Here is a 20405-nt window from a genome sequence, read left to right on the forward strand (position 1 = left end):
CCATTCTACCTTAAGGCTAATGGACGGAGAAACTCAGGGCAGAACGGAGCCTCCAGGGTGATACCTTCTATCAGCCCTGCTCTCCACTTGCCATGGCTGGGGGAGGTAAAGGGTGGGTGCAGTAACTGGATCTCTCTTCCTTCTGGTGATTTCCAGGAAGCCACTTAGAGGCAAGAATTTAACACGAACCATAATCAACCTTTTAGGTGACATCAAGCTGCCACATGCCGCCTCCAACTTCACCCCACACCAATTAGAGAAGATTTCTGAGAGGCCCTTTCAGGTCTCAGTCATCTCCAGACTAAAAGACACCCTGAAGGCCAGGAGGGTTGTGGGATCGATCCAAAGAGAACACAAAGGCCATGGTCAAGCACAGAATTGCCCTGACCCGCAAATGCTAGGAATCCCGAGGCTGTTTCGGAACAGGGTCCTCAGATCGACTGTTCAACATGCATCACAGAGAATTGTGGTGCACGCTAACATCAGAGAATCATAGTCTGAGACATAACTTTCCTTCTTCAGATAGTCTTTAGCCCTTGAGTAAAATTCAACTGTGCTCCCCTTCTTCAGTCACTTTTTTGGTGTAATTGCTTCCTCCAATAAATTAAAATTTTATTAAGCAGAAACACACACACACACACACACAAGGCTGAAGGAACCCAGGCCTCTTACAGCAGCCCAAAGCCATTGATTTTTACTCACATGAGCACCTGTGATTATGCCAACATGTTCTGTTCATTGCATTGCTCTTTGGTTTCTGGTTCACTATTCCTAGCTACTTCCTTAAATTACTACTTGGCAAGTAAGGGCAGTATGTAGGAGTACAAAGGACAGTAAAAACTAGTAGCAATGAGGCTTTCAAAAAAGAACTCTGCCAGGGCCTAATGTCTTCTCGTTTCAGCTTGTGTTTATTTCATACATGAGCGACATGGTGTATGACACAGGGTTGGGGGCTGGGGCAGAACTGGAGTACCTAATTCAGAGCTAGAGTGGCCCATAGGAAGGGTGACAGCAGGCAGCTTGGGCTGCAGTGTGCATGGGGACCATACTCAACTGGGACGTCAGCTCTATGCTTCTATTCTTTGACTCTCCCTGATCCCTCAGGGCCAGGTTAGGTGCCCTTGATGTGTGCTCCCAGAGCACCCTATACCTCTCCTGTTATGGCTCTTAACCACACTGTTCTGGGATTAGCTTCCCACTTATCCACAGCCACCCTTGTCTCCCGTTAAGCTTTACCTGGGCTTGGCCCTGTGTGTGAAGCAGGGATAGAAGAGTTTGTTCTGGTGTACACTGTGATCTTTAGGCCCTGGAATCCTAACACACACTCCCATCTGTACTCACTGTACCATTCTATTTCATTGCTTTCAGCCAAATAGGTTGTTTTATTTACCAAGAAGTATATTAATAATTTATAAAAGCAATAAAAAAGCCATACATTTAAGAAGACAGCAAAGAATTATCACTTTGAAAAGGCCAACTGTTTTTTAACCATCAGTGAATATGCACATTAAAAACCCACAGAGAACTTCTTTCACTTAGTATTTGTTCCATGGCATTCTAGCTAAAGAGTACACAACAGGACTGATCAAACAGCACATGAAGATAGCTCAGGAGCCCTCAGCCCCCCAGAAAAGCACAACAGCTTCTGAATCTCCACATACTCCCCAGTCGGGAAACCACTAGAACACACTAGACCCTTGAAATTTGGGGATTTAGTACTTACGGTTCTATTTGGGAATGATTCACTCCAAGGGTTCATGACATGTTTTTGAAACTTAAGTGCTATGAGGGTGGAGTGTGGACAAGTCACTGAACTGATGAAGAACAGATTCACTGTCAACACAGCCTTGCTGTTTTATACCTGTCTCCACATGTCGGGAGACCATATTGTAATTATAGGCACAAGTCTGAGAATTCACAAAGGATTGGATGATGTACTGTCCATGAACTTCAAGGGTAACTGGAAATTAACTGTTTCCATACACAGACAGATTTGTTTACAAGAAAAAGGGAAGAAAGCACAAGATGACAAGACTTTCCAGATGATAACCATGTTCTCATGATTTTCTCTAGGTGGAGTTTGCTTGTTACAGTCACAAAGACCTTGACCCACATCAAGCATACACTGAAGGGACGTCACATACACTTTGACAAAGGGAAGGCACACGAGTCAAATAAAAGTGACAAGTTTGAAAGCAATAAAGGGAACTGAACTTAAAAAAAATTCCAAGCTAGATTCAACAATAATTTGTTTCCAGAACAAGGAAATGTTTCTAACTACACCCTTTTTCAAAACTGTCCATCACCACATCACATTCATGGCTTGCGATTTGGATTTGTCCCTCAGGCGATTTTAGCCAGCCATTTCTCCAAGTCCTGGATGTCAGCAGAGCCAGCGTCCCCTCTTCCACCCTTGGCACTACACTCCAGGAACTCCACTTTGAGGGGCAACTGTGAGAATTCAAATTCTTTGCCTTTCTTTCCCAGCTGAGCAGGGGCTGCGCTGGAACTGTCCAGTGTGCTGGGGGCAGCAGAGCGGGTGACTCGTAAAGTGTTGCTGTGAGGTAAAACGAAAATGAGTCAGGAAGCAAAAAGAGTTTAATTTTTAATATCACTATTAAAGGCCTTTAGAAAATAAAATTATTTCCTAAATATTTCAGCATTCATTTAAATACTTAACCATAAAACTGTCTATTACACGATTATGACTGTTGAATAATCCTATACATTTATAGATCACTCTCTTGGACAAAAAGGTGAGACGGGGGTCCAGCTTTACATGGCTAGATGACAGAAGTAAAGGGCCCAGGTCATACCAACCTTCTTTCAGCCCAGTGCCCCCTTCCACCAGGATCTCCTGCACAATGCCATTTTAAAATACGTATATATATTTTAAATATATGCTGTGTTATAAAAATGTAAGTTTCTGAAATTTAAGTGTGGGTAGATAGGGTAATTATATTTATCCTGAGTTTTTTGGATATAGAGCTTACAAATCCACAAACTTCAGATTCTCACATCCTATATGGGCACAATTACTATTCTCCAACCTCTTGAACCACTAAAACCTTCGCAATTTAAATTGCCTTACTGCCACCTGCTGGCCCTAATATACAGTGCATAAGCAATGTTCATCGGTCTACTCCCACCCTTTCTTCTATCCAGAAGCAGAGGAATACATGCTGCCAATATGCTTTCTTACAAAATAAGCATTTCTTGCTGCTATAACATTGCATGAAAATTAGTGAAGAATCCACAGGAAAAACTAAACACTACCTTGTTTAGAAAGACACACACATATATGGAAAAAGTATTTTAAAAAACAAATACGAAATCAAGATGTTATCTCTTAAGAAAAAAAGGGAAAAGCTCTTGGGAAGAGCACATAGGGCCTAAGGCTTTTGGGAAGGAGCACCTAAGCAAGGTGGTAGGTTAATGAGTATTCATTTTAGTATTCTTTAAACTCAGTACCTGTGTTATAAATATTCCTTTGTACATAAGATGTTTTATAATAAAAAACTTAAAAGGAAAAACCCCAAACATGATATGTATTCAGCTCTTGCCATAATGCCATGTAAACACAGTAAACCTTGTTATTCAGAAGACTGTAAGGATTCAAAGCCAGTAGAGCCTACATCTCACTAATACAGGATTAAACTAAAATTACATTCCTCATTTAACTGATACTAACTTTTACAACTTTTTAACATTTTTTCACTTCATTACGATACAGCATTTCCTTCTGTATTTTTCTGTGGCTCTTTAGAGTGCAAAACAAAAGAACTAAGGAAAACGTGCGCTTTAAACACGGGAAGACTTGGACTATACTGTTAAAGAAAAGAATACACAAACAATATGACTGCTTTTTTCCAAAGATAATTTCCAACAATTGCAACCCAATATTTGGAAAACTCACATCACCTAATTGTTTCAATTTCCTTAGCCTAATGACAATATATAGTCTCAAGAGAGTGATCATCAAGAGTATGGGAACATGCAGTTTCAAAAGGGAGAGAAACCACTGACAGTGACATAAGCAAGAAGGCAGAATTCAAGTTTCCAGCACAAGTCCTCTCACAGAAACATTAATTTGAAAAACCATCCATGCACGAAAATACCTTCATAAGAGCTATGGAACCCAGGTCAGAGCACCTGGGTGTAGCACAGAAATAAGAAAAGATGCATTGAAGAGGGTGGAAAGGACAGTTTCACATTACCAATATTACTTCTGCAAGCTTGCACAGTGTAGCACAGAGAGATACACTCCACATGGGGTAAGGAGAGTGAAGTGAGCACCCACTGTGCTGTGGAAGCTGGCAGCAGGCCAAGCCCCTGTGGCCCCAGGCCCGCTCCTTTGGATCCTGGATCCAGGCTCCAGGCTTACCCTAGTGGAACCCTGCACAAGGCCAGCTCCAACAGACCAAGGCACCTGGCTGGACATGACAGATTCATGCTACAGGCCTGCCCAAGTGGACCCTGGTGCCAGGCCAGCATTCAGCAGCAGACCTACCAGCCCATGGATCCAACAGCCAGGCCAGTCTGCCCAAGGACTCTAGCAGCAAGCCCACCCAAAATCTTTGGCTGAACTAGAGAAGGGCTTTACCTCTCTCTCTCTTTTTAAATTGACTTTAGAGAGAGGAAAGGAGAGAGGAGGGACGGAGGGAGAGGAGAGACATTGATGTGTGAGAGAAACATTGATCGGTTGCCTCCCGAATGCATCCCGACCCGGAGATCAAATCTGCAACCTGGGTATGTGCCCTGACAGGGACTCGAACCTGCCCCCTTTTGGTGCACAGGATGTTACTCTGACCAACTGAGCCACACTGGCAAGGGCAAGAAGGGCGTTCTCTTACAAAGCCAGTCTGTAAGGACTAGAAGAGGTGCCTACCTTTTCAAGGACATAAAGATCATGAAAAATCAGGAAAACATGACACAACCAAAGAAACAAAACAAAGCATCAATAATTAAGCCTAAAAAAATGAAGATCTATGAACTGCCTGACAAAGAATTCAAAATAATCATCTGAAAGTTCAGTGAGCTACAAAAGAACACAGACAACTCAATAAAATGAAGGAAACAATACATGGGAAAAATAAGGAGTTCAACAGAAAGATAGAAATCATTAAAAAAAGTAACAAAAAAAACCTCGGGAGCTGAAGAACACAATGACTGATGTAAAAATTTCAGAGCTTCAACAGCAGGCTTGATCAAGCAGAAAAAAGAATCACAGAGATAATTTGAAATTATCCAATGAGCATATCAAAAAGAAAAAAGAGTGAAGAAAGCCCACATAACTTACAGGAAATCATTATGGGAGGCCCAGAAGGGAAAGAAAAAGAAAAAGAAGTTGAAAACTTATTTAATGAAATAGTGACAGAAAAACCCTAAATTTTGGGAGGGATATGAACATCCAGATCCATTATGCCCAAAGAACCCCAAATAGATTAAAGAGAGCTTCACAGAGACACATTATAATCAAACTGACAGAAGTCAAAGACAAAGAAAGAATTTTGAAAGCAAGACAAAAACCAACTGTTACAAACAAGGGAAATCCCCTAAGACTAAAACGTTGATATATTCAAAATTCTGAAAGAAAGAAAACTGCCAACCAAGAATATTATACCCAGCAAAACTGTCATTCAAATATTAACCAAGAGGACTTATTCATACTTACAGTTCTTTCTCAAGCTGCTGCTGAATTAACTTTGCTGATTTTGCCATTGTAATGTCTATAAAGAAATAAAGACACTGTTAAAGTTTAAACTAGAAAGGGTCTTTTCCCAAGACTTCTTGTACATATGGAAAATTCCTATCTAAACCAGTAAATTTCTCCCCCTCACACACATTTTTTTTTTTTAAAAAAAGCTTTGTATCACTAGTAGCTTCCTTATCAAAGTAAGCTTTACATTTGGACATATGTGTTTTTCCTGTAATGCTTACAAATATATTAAGCCAGTGACTCTAAAATTGACTAGGTCTTTCATGAAAGTTTTCCACACCTTACAGACCTTTTAAATCAACATATATAAAAATCCAGCCAGTGTAACAAAAATAAAACCTATCAGCTTTATGATTTTAATAAGAGCCTTCACTCCAACAGAAATACCCTACCTGTCATATAAAAGTAAACTACTAAACATATTTCCAACTGATATTAAAATGGTATCTTACAGCATCAAGTGCACATTGGTAGGAAACAAGCGCTGGTTTGGCATACAGCTGAAGCCAAATAAATATTACCTCCCCTTGTTATACTGAATAGGAGAAATAAAGAGAAGGTCAGGTAATGATCCTAAGACTGATTTATTACCCGATCACTTCTGAGAAATGAGTTAGGGTTCTTCACAGAATCAGAATTTTAGAGCTGAAAGAGGCCTGTAAAGATCAACCAGTCCATCTTATTTTAGAAGTTACGAAACTGAAGCCTAGTTTTATTGGGTGTGACTAAAAAGTTTTTAATGGCTATCAGGTTTAAAAAAACAACTTCTGCAAACTCCCCTTGATGAAATGCGCTGGAAGGTAAACTTGTTTGAAAGGAGAGACTCCACCTGTCCCTCCACAATCAAGTATTTGATATGACATATTGTCAATCTGATGAACTTAACTAGGTAAAGTGATTTATAATTTAAAAAAAGCAAAACACTGTTTCAAAGAAAAAATTATAACAGTCACTCCTTTGTCATTCCTTAAAATAACCTAATAAGAAGACTAATATAAATGCAGGAGTATAAACAAACTTTAAGAATTAAAAGCTTTCAATTTATAGCTCATCAGCAATTGTCTCTCATCCTGAATAATGATAATTTTAGATAACTGTATTAATTCTCCATAGCAATCCCAGAAAAAACTCAATTATTACTGCCAGAAAATATGATGGTACCTTGCTTATTGCAGGCAATTAAGAATGATGGTGTGTTCTTCAGACCCATGCTGTCAATGAGGACTTGATACAGAAATTCGGCTACATCTTTCACCTCCCGCTGGAAGCTTGCACTATCCACAACAAACACAACAGCCCTGCAGGGAGAAAAATAAAAAAATCAGCATGTGAGCATTCAATATTGCGGCATTATATTGAAAAATTATATCCTTAATTTTTCTTTAAGAGAAAAATCCCAACAATAGAGTTCTATACCCTGTGAAATTTATGGCATGAATGCATATATTAGAAAGGAAGACAGACCTAAAGTCAATAATCTAAGCTTCTACCTTAGGAAGCTAGAAAAAATTAAGGGCAAATTAAATCTAAAATAAGCAGGAGAAAAGAAATAATAAAGGTTAGAGCAGAAATCAATGAAATTGATAACTGGAAATCAATAGAGAGCACCAACAAACCCAAAAGCTGGTTCTCTGGGGGGGGGGGGGGGGGGATCAGTAAAATTGATAAACTTCTAACCAAGCTAAGAAAAGAAAAAGAGAAAGGACACACATTACTAATATCAGAGATGAAAAGGGATATTACTATAGATCCCATGGATAATCAAGGAATAATATGAATAACTCTATCCTGACAGATTTGATAACCTAGGTGAAATGGTCCAATCCCTTGAAAGACACAATCTACCAAAACTCACACAAGAAATAAACAATCTGAATAGGCCTACATCTATTAAAGAAACTGAATCATTAAAAACCTTCCAAACAGAAAATACCAGGCACATAAGGGTTCACTGGTGAATTCTGTAGAACATTCAAGGAAGTTTATACAATGTCCTATGTCAGATATATTCAATTAAAAAATTAAAAGTAAAATATACCAATTCTCCATAATCTCTTTCAGAAAAAAGAAGCAGAGGGACAATTTCCTAACTCATTCTAGGAAGCCAGCATTACTGTAATACCAAAATCAGACAACGGCATTTCAAGAACAGAAAACAACAGCTGAACACCTCTCATAAGCATAAATGTAAAAATCCTCAATAAAATATTAACAAATCGAATTTATAAAAGGAATATAAAAGGTGGCATATAAAAGGAATTATATACCACAATTAATGGGTTCTGGACCCAATTCCAATGTAAGGGGTAAGGATTTCTAGCACCATCAAGCAAAGCTCCTGACACCAGCAAGGTATCCTACAATTCAACTTGATTCTGACACTACCTGGAAACAGCAACAGATTCCACAGGTTAAGAGCTCAGTCCCACACGACTGCTCTCCACCTTCAGATGTGAATCACTTGTAATCCTGACCAACTGGCTACAGATTGGAGGTTCCCACAACTCCCTCCTTGGGTTCTAGTAATTTGCTAGAGGAGACCTCAGACGCTAGTCACAAGTCCAGGTTGTTACCTGTAGTTCTGACTGACTGGCTATAAATCAGAAGTTCCCCTATCCTTGGATTCAATTAATTTGCTAGAGCAGGTTACAGAACTCAGGAAATCTATTTACTCACTAAATTATTTGCTTATTACAAAGAATATTAGAGGATACAATCAACAACCAAATGAAGGGATACATAGGATGAGGTCCTGAACAAAGGTGTTTCTGTCCCCGTGGTATTTGGTGGTGGCATATGGAAGCGTTCTGGTTCCCCAACTTGTTAGCTCTCCAAAGCCCACCCTTTTGGGTGTTTATGGAGGCATAATTACTTAGGCATGGTAAATTAAATCATTGGCCAATGACAAGTGATTCAACTTCTAGCCCCTCTCCTCTCCAGATGGGACTGAAAAGTTCCAACCCTCTAATTATATGGTTGGTTCTCCAGGCAAGAAACCCCTATCCTTAGGTACTTTCCAAAAGTCACATTATTAACATAACAAAAGACACCTTTAGTGCTCTCATCACTTAGGAAATTACAAGGGTTGTAGGAGCTCAGCGCCAGAAACAGAAGGAAGACCAAATATATATTTCTTATTTTAAATCACAGTATTACAACCACCAAGTGGGATTTGTCCCAAGTATGTACAACTGGTTCACCATTCAAAAATCAATTAATGTAATCAATCACATCAATAAACTAAAAAAGAAAAATCACATGACCATATTCAATAGATGCAAAAAAGCATTTAACAAAATCCAACCCCTATTCATGATAAAAACTCTCAGTAAACTAGAAATAGAGGGGAACTTCCTCAACATGATAACAAATATCTACAAAACACATATAGCTAACATATTTAGTAGTGAGAAATTCAAAGCTTTCCCTCTAAGACCAGGAACAAAGCAAGGATGTCTCCTCTCACCACTATTTTTGGAAAACTGTACTGGAATTCCTAGCTAATTCATTAACACAAAAATAGGAAATAAAATATATATAGATTAAGAAGGAAGAAATAAAAATGTGTTTGTTCACACATGAAATGATTATCTACGTAGAAAATCTGAATCAGCAAAAAAACCTCAAACTAATAAGCGATTATAGCAGTGTTGCAAGATACAAGATTAATATACAAAGCTATCTACTTTCTCATATATCAGGAATAAACAAGTGGAATTTGATGTTAAAAATGCAATACCACTTACATTAGCATCCAAAAAAATGAAATTTTGGTATAAATCTAATAAAATATGTACAAGGTTTACATGAGAAAACCACAAAACTCTGATCAACAAATCAAAGCAGAACGAGACAGATATTCCATGCTCATGCATAGGAAGACTAGTGTCAAAATGTCAGTTCTTCCCAAGTTGATCTATAGATTCAATGCAATCCCAATCAAAATCTCAGCAACTTATTTTGTGGACAGTGACAAATTGATTCTAAAGTTTATAGAAATAGAAAAAAGACCAGAATAGCCAACACAATATTGAAGAACAAAATTGGAGGACTGACACTACTCAACTTACTATGAAGCTATAGTAATCAAGACAGTGTGTATTAGTGAGAGAACAGATCAATACAATAAAGTCCAGAAAGAGATCCCCATAAATATAGTCAAGTGATCTTTGACAAAGGCGTAAAGGCAATACAATAGAAGAAAAATACTCTTTCAACAAATGGTACTAGAACAGCTAGACATCTATATGCAAGAAAATGAATCCAGATACAGACCTTATTATACCTTTCACAAAATTAACTCAAAATACATCACATACCTAAATGTAAACCTCAAAACTATAAAACGAGGAGATAACTCAGGAGAAAATCTAGATGATCTTGGGTTTGGCAATGAGTTTTTGACATAACACCAAAAGCATAATCCATGAAAAGAATTGATTAACTGGACTTCATTAAAGATAAAAATGTCTGCTCTACAAAAGTCACCATCAAGAGAAGAAGATAAGCTACAGACTGGGAAAAAAGTTATGTCTGATAAAGGACTGTTGCCCGGCCGGGCGTGGCTCAGCGGTTGAGCATCGACCTAGGATCCAAGCGATCAGGGTTCGATTCCCGGTCAGGGCACATGCCCAGGTTGCGGGCTGCAGTTGACCAGTGACACTCTCATCATTGGTGTTTCTATCTCTCTCTCCCTCTCCCTTCCTCTCTCTGAAATCAATAAAGATATATTTAAAAAAAAAAAAAAAAAAGATAAAGGACTGTTGTCCAAATTTCATAAACAACTCTTAAAACTCAACACTAAGAAAACTACCCAATTAAAAAATGGGTCAAAGATCTTTAATGAAACCTCACCAAACAAAATATACAGATAGCAAATAAGTATATGAAAAGATGTTCCACAACAAGTCATCAGGAAAAATGCAAATTAAAACAACAATTAGATACCAATACATACCTATTAGAATGGCCAAAATCCAGAACACTGACAAGAATGTCAAGCAACAGAAATTCATTGCTGGTGTGAATGCAAAGTGGCTGTGGTGGTACAGCCACTTTGGAAGACAGTTTGGCAATTTCTCACAAAACTAAAAATACTCTTACCATATGATTTTGCAACTGTGCTCCTTGATATTTATCCAAAAACTTATGTCCACACAAAAACTGTACATGGATGTTTATGGCAGCTTTATTCAGAATTGCGAAAACTTGAAAACAACCAAGATGTCCTTCAGTAGATGAATGAATAAACTGTAGTACATCCAGATTATAAACCCTGGCATATTAGTCAGCACTAAAAAGAAATGTGTTAGCAAGCAATGAAAAGACATGGAAGAAACCTGAATATATATTAGTAAGTGAAAGAAGCCAATTTGAAAAGGCTACATAGTGTATGATTACAACTATGACATTCTGGAAAAGGCAAAATTATGGAGACAGTGAAAGAGTGGTTACCAGGGGTTAGGGGAGAGAGAGAGGTGAACTGACAGCAAAGAGGATTGCTAGGGCAGTGAAACTACTCTGTATGATACTATAATGGTGAATACATGTCATTATATACTTGTTCAAATCTGTAGAATGTATAACACCAAGAGTGAATCCTAATGTAAAATACAGGCTCTGAGTGATTATAATATACCAACATAGATTCATCAATTATAACAAATGAACCAATCTGGTGGAGGATGTTGACAACAGGGGAGGCTATCCATGTGCGGGGAGGCTATCCATGTGTGGAGGCGGAGGTATATGGGAAATCTCTGTACCTTCTGTTTAAATTTTGCTGTGAACCTAAAACTGCTCTAAAAAAATTGTTTTTTAAAATCACACAACAGTCTCACCTGTGATAGATTGCTCATCACTACCATCTAGTGGGCAAGGAAGCAATAACAGAATATGTCATCACATCTTAAAAAAGTGAAAAAATAACCACCTCATTCCATCAAACCTAAGATTCCATCGATTAAAAGATATTATTTCCAGTACAACTAAGAAAGAAAAAATACTGTGAATTAAACTATAACACTATCAACTATAAGTAGCATTTCAATTTCATAGATGTTAAAATGTGTCTTAAAAACCAGTGAAATCTGGTATATTGACTTTTCCTCTTAAGTTTTTATCAGGGTTAGAAACAAAATAAAAAATAAGCATTTTAAACTGTAGCACAAGACTTTTAGGAAGTAGGAGTCAGTAAGAACAATACTAAAAGAAATATGACAAATACTGTTCTATACTTTTGAGGCATCAATTTTAGGTAATTTAAGAACATAAATATATAATGTTGGATTTTAATAACATCTAGGATTCCACTTAAACTCTTTTAATAGAGTTAAGAGTCTATTAAAATTCTTTTAATAGTTCTATACATTATTAAATTTGTCCTTAGAGTAACTGAAAACTTTACCAACATGATAATAAGGGTTAACACTTTCTGAACACTTGAGAAACATGTCAAATGTTCTTTCACATAATCCTCATAAAATCCTAGTGAAGGCAGGCTTGCAGCCCAGAACTGGTTGACCCCAGGGTCCATGCTCTTTCCACTTCAGGACACCAGGCCATTTCCCAAATAACATCAGAGCAAACAACATGTCTTGATATACATATTTCAGAAAAGCCCATTCCACTTCCTACTCACCGGGCTGAAGCTTTAAACCGCTCTAAGAACTGAAGTCTCAAGCTCTCATGGCCCGGGAGGTCAATCAAGGTCAGACTAGCGCCCTAAGGATGGCAGCAATAACATTAATGTTTTGGTCCTGATACACATTCACAGCATAAACCTTTCATATCAGATTTCAGGTACCAGAATAGTGGCCAATTAATCAAAAAAATGTTCACTCTAATTAATTAATGAATCGAACAAATGTTCACCAAGCATCTTCTATTTATAAATCATCAGTCGAGGAACAATGAGCAAAAACAGACACGGTCCCTGCTCTAACAGGGCTTGTAATCAGAATGCAATGTAAAATTACATATACATAAGTGTAAAACTACAACTCTGATAAGTGTTCTGAGGGTACATAAGGAAACCTGACCCTGTCTGGGGGAGTCGGGGAAGTGTGGCCCATCTGAGGCTAGGGAAATATACTGGTATAAATAAATAGCAAAAACATGTGAAAAACAGTAATAAATATTCAAAACTAAGTAATATAAGATCTTATACTGTACCATATAGCATGTTACCATTAGAGAGAACCCAAAACATTCTTTTACATTTCCACCATAATTTAATTTTAAACATGTCTACCAAACACACCATTTGTTCCAACTCAGTCAATATTGTGTGTCAATTCTTGATCCAGATGACAATCATTGAAACAGGGAGGGGTTGTGCCCCTACTGAGCAGACTCATTAAGCACCCATTTAAGTGTTCTTCATTCCAGGCCTTCATTCTTGAGCTCAGGTTCAATATAGATGTGGCTATGCTCAAGGACAAGACTCTCAGATACAGCTCTGGCACATGTATCATCAGACCCATGACCATGTCTCAGATGTTCACTTAGTCTGTGCAGTCTTTTATGGGCAAAAATGTGATGCATATTAGCCTTTCTTTTTTTAAAATACAGGTTAAGAGTCTAGGGACCTCAGGCTGGGACCCACTACCACATTTCATAATCAGCACTGCACCAAACACTATGCTCTTTAAGATATCCATCGCAACATTGTACATAAAAGCAAAAGATTGTAACAATAAACTAAATGTCTGTTAATGGGGCTCTTATTAAATGAGAACTTAATTGTATGGTACAGCCACATAATGGCTCTGCATACTATGCAGCTCATAAATCAACTATGTACAAATGTGGAAGAAAAAACAAAAATCAAACCCAAGCTGTATCAGTCATATTGTTAAATTAAAAAAACAAATAAGTAAAATAGGCAGAAGAGAGTGTTAAAAAGAAAAAAAATTAAAGGATATACAGATATGTTTGTATATGCATAGACCATCTGAAAGGGTACACAGGAGATGGGAAGTGATTACCTCTAAGGAGAAGACTGGGTAGTAGGGACAGGAAAGGCAAAATAACTTTTCACCAAATATCCTTTTTAATCTTTAGAATTTTTGTCCCATGTACACATATTACATATTCAAAACATAAATGAAAGCAGAAAAGCTTAATGCTCACCCTTAAGACAAAGAAACAAAAACTAATAAAATGTGACAAACCAGGGGAGGGCATGATTAAGTCTGTTGCTTGGATGGTCAAGAGCAGAATTTGTCACATGGATTATATTTATCCATAAAAATAAGCTACACCCTTAGACTAATTTATGTTAGAAATGTCCTTTCCTGACACACCAAAGTAAAGTAAAATTGTGAGACTCCCAACATTCTGGGAACCCCTTACCCTGGAATTGTTGACTCTGTACACAGCAGAGCTGTCGGTGATGGAAGTCTGAGTGTCTCTATAAAGGCCTGTTAACAACTGTAAAAAATAATAATAATAATATGGAGATCAGAGTAAACATCTAAATAGCAAATTTTAAGAGAGTAATTCTGTTCTAATGCTCCTGGGTATCAGGTCAAATAATGTTGATTTTTTCCCCCATTACTTGTAGGAAAACCTAATTAATTGCAAACTTTATTCCCCTCTACCCAACTGAGAGGGGGAAACCCCTATTATTTTCAAATAAGAGCTTCAAATGGTTAGTGACCAAATTTACCAATCTTCCATAAACATTTTTAATTATTAGAAATAGTTAAAGGTTGTATTTCTTTAGTGGAAGGAAAATCTTTTATACTCCCAAAAGGAAGAATAATGAGAAAACCCCTGCTATTTTCCACAGCAAAATGACAAACATTTAAAAATACTAAATAGATTAAAAATAAATATTAGTGAAAAGAAACCTAAGTAGCCCAATGACAAAGAATCACCCTTTTAAAATTTTTCTTTGACAAGCTATCAGGAGCGTATATTGTACAATGGATTATACACCATACACAGATCAATGTCCTCTATCTTTTCAGTCATTCTGGCATCCTTAGCCATGGCATGAAAGTAGTTACATAAACCCTTTACACGGAATAAAGACTAAATATCAGTATCTGGCAAAGAAAATAGAAATGGTCAAAAAATGCCAGTTTATGAGTTCTCAAGAGTCTTTCTGTCCTCCCAAGGGAGTCAAGAATTAACTCCCCAATTTATCAGCATCAGCTTATTCTCCAAAATAAACCATGACCTCACAGAAATTTTCCTATCAAGTTTGAGAGAGATGTAAATCAAAGCATTTACTCTGACAAAGAGCAATGTTTTCCCGGAGTCACAGAGGCCAACAAGAAGAACGGCTCTTTGACTGCTCCTTCTGCTCCGGATGAACTTCCAGAACACTGTGCAATGGAGAAAAAGAACCAAAATTATGCCTAATCAACAACAACAGGAGTGTATGGCTGGGGTGGGGAGATTAACAGAGGTCTACCACAGAACACCGCAATTTTCTGAAACTTCTATTATTATTACCACCATTATTATTGGTACTGTTATATAATTGTAATTGTTGCTGTTACTTTTGTTAGGGACTCCACTGAGTGCCGCTGGCCAGTATCAAATGCCAACTTTTGTGTGTACCCCCTATCCCGACTGTGGACTCTCTAAGTGCAGTCTTGTCTTATTAACTTTGTATCCCCAGCGCCTAGCACGCAAACACCGGGCGCTCAAACCAGAAGCAGAGACCCCATGAGTCTTGGTGGTAAAAGCAATGGCGGGGAGAGCCGGGGAGCCACGCGCTCAGGCTAAACAGGGGCCGAGGAAGGAAAAGTAATCCATTCCCCAACGACTAGGACATCACTTCGGGGGTCGCGGGTTTCCCTTTAACTCAGCGCTGCTCCCACTGCTTCAGGCAGGAGGAAAGGGTGTCATCAGGGGTGAGTCTCCCCCTTTTAGACGCCCCCCAGATGCCTTCTCCGCCCGGCATCCTACCTGTCCAAGCCCGGACTCCCCATCTTGAACCCTCCAAAACCACCCGCCGCCTCTTTACCCAGCGTTAGCAGCACCGCGAAAAGAGCCACCACGACTGACACCAGCGCCGGGTCCCTCTGCTGCAGCTCCTGCCGCAGAGAGTCTAGATAGGGCTGGAAGGCGCCCCCGACGCCGCCACCATTGCCCATTCGCCGGGAGTCCGCGGAAGCCATGCTGAGGCGCTTGCGTGGTCTCCGGCGCCGCAAAAACGACGTGTCCCTGGGCTCCGCGCAGACGTCTGAAGCGGAGCATCACGGGAGTGGTAGTTCCTGACTTGTATTTTCCTCCTCATGGCCGTGACCCCGAAGGTCCTGATGGGAGTTGTAGTTCTTTTGTAGTACCGTGCGCTCCTGCCTCAGGAGAGGGCAGCCTCAGGTTATTTCGTGAGCGACACACTTATCCTTTACGAGATGAGTCAAATGTCGCCGCTGTCTTCGTGGTTGTTGACAGAGTGCTGGATGAATAAAATTAGTGGCTCGAGAAAGCTCGCCTGAGGATTTCCAGTCGCTCCTTCCCTGAGGTGAGTCGTGTGAGGAACTCGAACATGACAGAAAAATGTCTTTTTATGTATTATTTTTTTATTGTTGAGAGTATTATACATGTCCCCCATTTCTCGCCCTCCACCCAGGCCTTTCCCACACTATTGTATGTGTCCACGGGTTATGCACATACGCATATAAATTCTTCGTTACTCCCTTCCCTCTGAGACCTGTCAGTCTGTGCCATGCATCTGGACCTATTTTGTTTGTCAGTTTATTTTGTTCGCTAGATTCCACAAATAAGCGAGATCACGTGGTACTTGTCTTTCTCTGACTGGCTTATTTTACTTAGTGTGATACTCTCCAGGTCCATCCCTGCTGTCGCAAAGGGTAAGAGAACCTCCTCTTTTACAGCTGCCTAGTATTCCATGGGGTAAATGCACCCGGCTTTTTTTTTTTTTTTCAATCCTCACCTGAGGATATTTTTTCCGTTGCTTTTCAGAGAGAGTGGAAGGGAGAGAAAGAGAGAGAGAGAGAGAGAGGGAGGAACATCGACATGGATGGGTTGCCTCAGGCACACGCCCTAACCGGGCCTGGCTGGGATTGAACCTGCAACCGAGTTACCTGCCCTTGGCCGGAATCCCACCGGGACCCTTCAGTCCACAGGCCGACGCTCTAACCACTGAACCAAACCAGCCAGGGCTGTACCCATCTTTTTTTTATCCACTCATCTACTGATGGGCCCTTGGGCTGTTTCCACATCTTAGCTACAGAAACATTTCATCTGAATATGATGTGGCATGGGATGTGACAGAGGATGAATGGTTTTATGTGGAAATACAGAAAAGGATGCTTATAGTCCATCATGGGTTCAGAGAAAAGCTCCTGGAGGAACGTGACCAAAACTGAGCCATGAAGGATGAGATAGCCTCTAGCTTCTGCTGGCTTTAAAGGAGAAAGCGTGTTCAGTGCCAAAGCAAGTGAGCCATTGGGTGTCCCTACACTGTAAACCCAGGGCTGCAACTGCAAGGTCTGTTTTAAAGCAAGCAGCCAGGAAAATCAGTGGGAGCGGTGGGAGCTGTTGAAAACTGCAGCTGTCATTCCCATCCAAAGGGGCAGCCACAACCCTGACAGGCATGTATGTGGCACCAAGGTGGTCAGTTCTTCCAATTATTTTTTTAATCCCCCCTCAAGGATATGTTTAGAGTTTAGAGAGGGGAAGGGAGAGAGAGAGAAACATCAATATGAGAGGGAAACATGGATGGGTTGCCTCCTCTACACGCCCCGACCAGCATCAAACTCACAACTCAGGTTTGTGCCCTGACTGGGAATCGAACTGGCAATGCTTTTGGTGTACAGGATGATGCTCCAACCAACTGACCCATCCGGCCAGGGCATTCTTCCAGTTTTTTTAAAAGAAGCCAGAAAGGCAGGTTTTCATGGGAATTCTCCACTTTTCAAATTTCATCAAGTAATGGAAAACATTCAAGAAATTGTGGCCCAAATAAAACACATTATTGGGTCAGAAGTGCCAGACTAGGGGCTGCCAGTTTGCAGACTCTGTCATTAAGCAGGTGTCTCATCCCCAGCAGTGGCAGGAGATGAAGCAGGAAAGGTTGGCAGGAGCCAGACCTGAAGGGATTGTGCTGTGCTGAGGGACGCTATTGCATTATACAGAATGCAATAAGAAGTTTCAATTGAGGGTGACATAGATGCAGGTCAATGGAGAACTGTCCTTTGAGGGAGAAAATACTGGAGGAAGGGAGACCAGCTAGGGTCTGTTGCAGTGTTTTGGCAAAAAATGCACAAGGTCTAAACTAGGGACAGAGGTACCTGTGGAGGGCATCAATTTGAGAGATATTTAGAAGGAAAGTATATAGGAGGTAATAATTAAATTGGACATTCTGAGTTAAGGTGAAATGTTATCAAGACTGCATCTGAAGTGGTTGGAATGGGTAACTGGGGCTATCAGAATGCATAAAGTGAATTAGAAAACTCACTTGGAGGGACTTTGGATCTGGGAACAGAGCCAGAATGAATATTGGATATATTGGATATACTGAGTTTTGGGTATATTGAGTTTCAGGTGCCTCCAGCAATAGGTGCTAGATTTTCCTTTGGGAGTCATACGTAAATAAGTGGTCATTAAAATGGCGAGCATGAAGAGTGAGAAGCAGAAAGGAATCCATAAAGAAGCCTAAGGAGGAAGAAGCTGTGACACAAGAGTAAAACATGTCCTGGAAGTGGTCAGCAGCATTGCTTAGAACAGAGAGGATCCTGTGATGAGGGCTTGAATAAAAAATGAGCTCAGGGGGAACAGCAGGGTGAGGATGATGGTGGGGGCATGGATATGGAAGCAAGACTGTGGTATGGTGAAGCAAGTGGGTAATGAGAATAATTGCTAACGTTAATGAATGATTGCTAGTATAAGGCATTGTCCTAAACACTTTTGATTTATTAATTTGTTTAATCTTCACAATGACTCATGATCTCAATTTTACAGAGGACAAATTGAGACAGGGGTTAAGTAACTTACCCATTGATCCCAGGCAGTTTGAATTCTTGATGCTTAAATATATGCTCTAACATAGTACAATTCATTTCCCAGGCATTTCATCAATAAAAGTAGGTAATAGGGACTCCAGGATGTTTAGGACGTGAGGTTAAAGTAAACTGATTGTTTTAAATTAGCATAATCCATTAAAACTATCAGAACTGACAGTAATCTAACCACATTCTATTTCTTTTCTTTCTTATGGTACTGACCCCTGCTCCGTATGCACTACCCAACACACACCTCCTTTATAATAATCATAGATTCCTCTGCTAGGGACTAAAAATGCAGGGAAGGAGGGAGGGCCAGGCATGGAGAACACATACCATAACTGATCTAACTGTGTAAGGATTTTTAGCCTGAGTTATGTTAATGAAAAAGTGCTGCCTTGGTTATGGCATTTGGGAAAGATAAAAGGAGACTTTAAGAACACACAGTCATTTTTTCCCCCCAGTTTCTTTCCGGGGTATCATGAAGGCCAAAGAAATGTGCATACTTTCCACACCCAAGTGAGAAGGTGGTGCTGTCCTTCTCAGGAATGAGAGCTGGAGAGGATGGGATCAGCTGCTCCCCATCCTCTCACGTGTCCACCTCCTGGACACCCCAGGCTTCCATGATCTCTGTGGCGATGAATGCAGAGAAATGCACATAAAAGACTGCTGCTGGCTGAAAGAGTTCTGCTCCTTGATTCAAATGGCAGATGGACAGTTATAGCGAAACAAACATAGTGAGACAATTTTTCCTTCTCTTCCATTAATTAAAATGTCTCATTCACCAGATATTTCTTTTTTTTTTTTAAATATATCTTTATTCATTTCAGAGAGAGGGAAGGCAAGGGAGAGAGAGATAGAAACATCAATGATGAGAGAGTCATTGATCAAGCCCAGAACCCGGGCATGTGCCCTGACCGGGAATCGAACCCCAATCGCCTGGATCCCCCAGGTCGACGCTCAACCGCTGAGCCATGCCCGGCCGGGCCAGATACATCTTTTTCTCCTCCTTTGTTTCCAATAGTTCCAAAGCACAATGGCGCCTATGTCAGACTCAGGGACATCAATCACGTGATTCCCCTACTTTGGCTTATCTCTTTAACTCTGCCTTTTTGAAAAAATACTTAGGGATTTTTTTTTAAAGTATTAAAATGAGTTCTACTTATTAAAAACTCAAGCAATAATGAAAAATCAAAGAAGAAAGCCACAAACTACCTCAATTTTTATAGCTATAAGTATCTGGTGAACATTATTTCACGCATTTCTCTGTTCATATATACTGATAAGAAGGCAGTCTAGAGGGAGGAATAAATAAAAATACACAGAAATTATTTTAAGGAACTATAGCATGCACTGTATATTTGCTGTCCCTAGAACAGTGTTCTGGCTCATGGTAGGTACTCAGTACATTGTTGACAAAATTAGGTTTGTTGACTCATTGCAATAATGCAGACCATACCCCATAGGGTATCTCACCAAATAAAGGCAAAGAAAGAGTTATTATAGGATTTGGGGTAAGGGTGGAGTTTTGGTGAATATTAAATAAGGTAGAGTGTTGATAGGCTCAAAGCAAAGTAGGGCTATGTGTAAAAAGGTCAATATGAGGTCTTCATTGCAAAGTGGACCTGGGATCCTATTTCCATGGACACTACAAAGTTAAGAGATATGTGGACTGTTGTGTCCAGAGATCCCTTGCCTGC

The 20405-nt window shown here is 39.6% G+C and overlaps 1 protein-coding gene across 1 annotated transcript; it reads right to left on the reverse strand.

Moving 5' to 3' along the window:
• Window positions 1-887: 887 nt before the first annotated feature.
• Window positions 888-15886, reverse strand: SRPRB (SRP receptor subunit beta). Its single transcript, XM_081160689.1, has 7 exons — window positions 15702-15886; window positions 14960-15054; window positions 14075-14152; window positions 12360-12442; window positions 6881-7017; window positions 5675-5729; window positions 888-2557 (listed from the first exon to the last, which is right to left on the reverse strand). The coding sequence occupies exons 1-7, from the start codon at window positions 15853-15855 to the stop codon at window positions 2344-2346; spliced, it is 816 nt and encodes a 271-aa protein (XP_081016815.1). The 5' UTR covers window positions 15856-15886; the 3' UTR covers window positions 888-2343.
• Window positions 15887-20405: the final 4519 nt, after the last annotated feature.

The sequence above is a fragment of the Miniopterus schreibersii genome, assembly GCF_964146895.1.
Source record: "Miniopterus schreibersii genome assembly, chromosome: 15".
Taxonomy (NCBI): domain Eukaryota; kingdom Metazoa; phylum Chordata; class Mammalia; order Chiroptera; family Miniopteridae; genus Miniopterus; species Miniopterus schreibersii.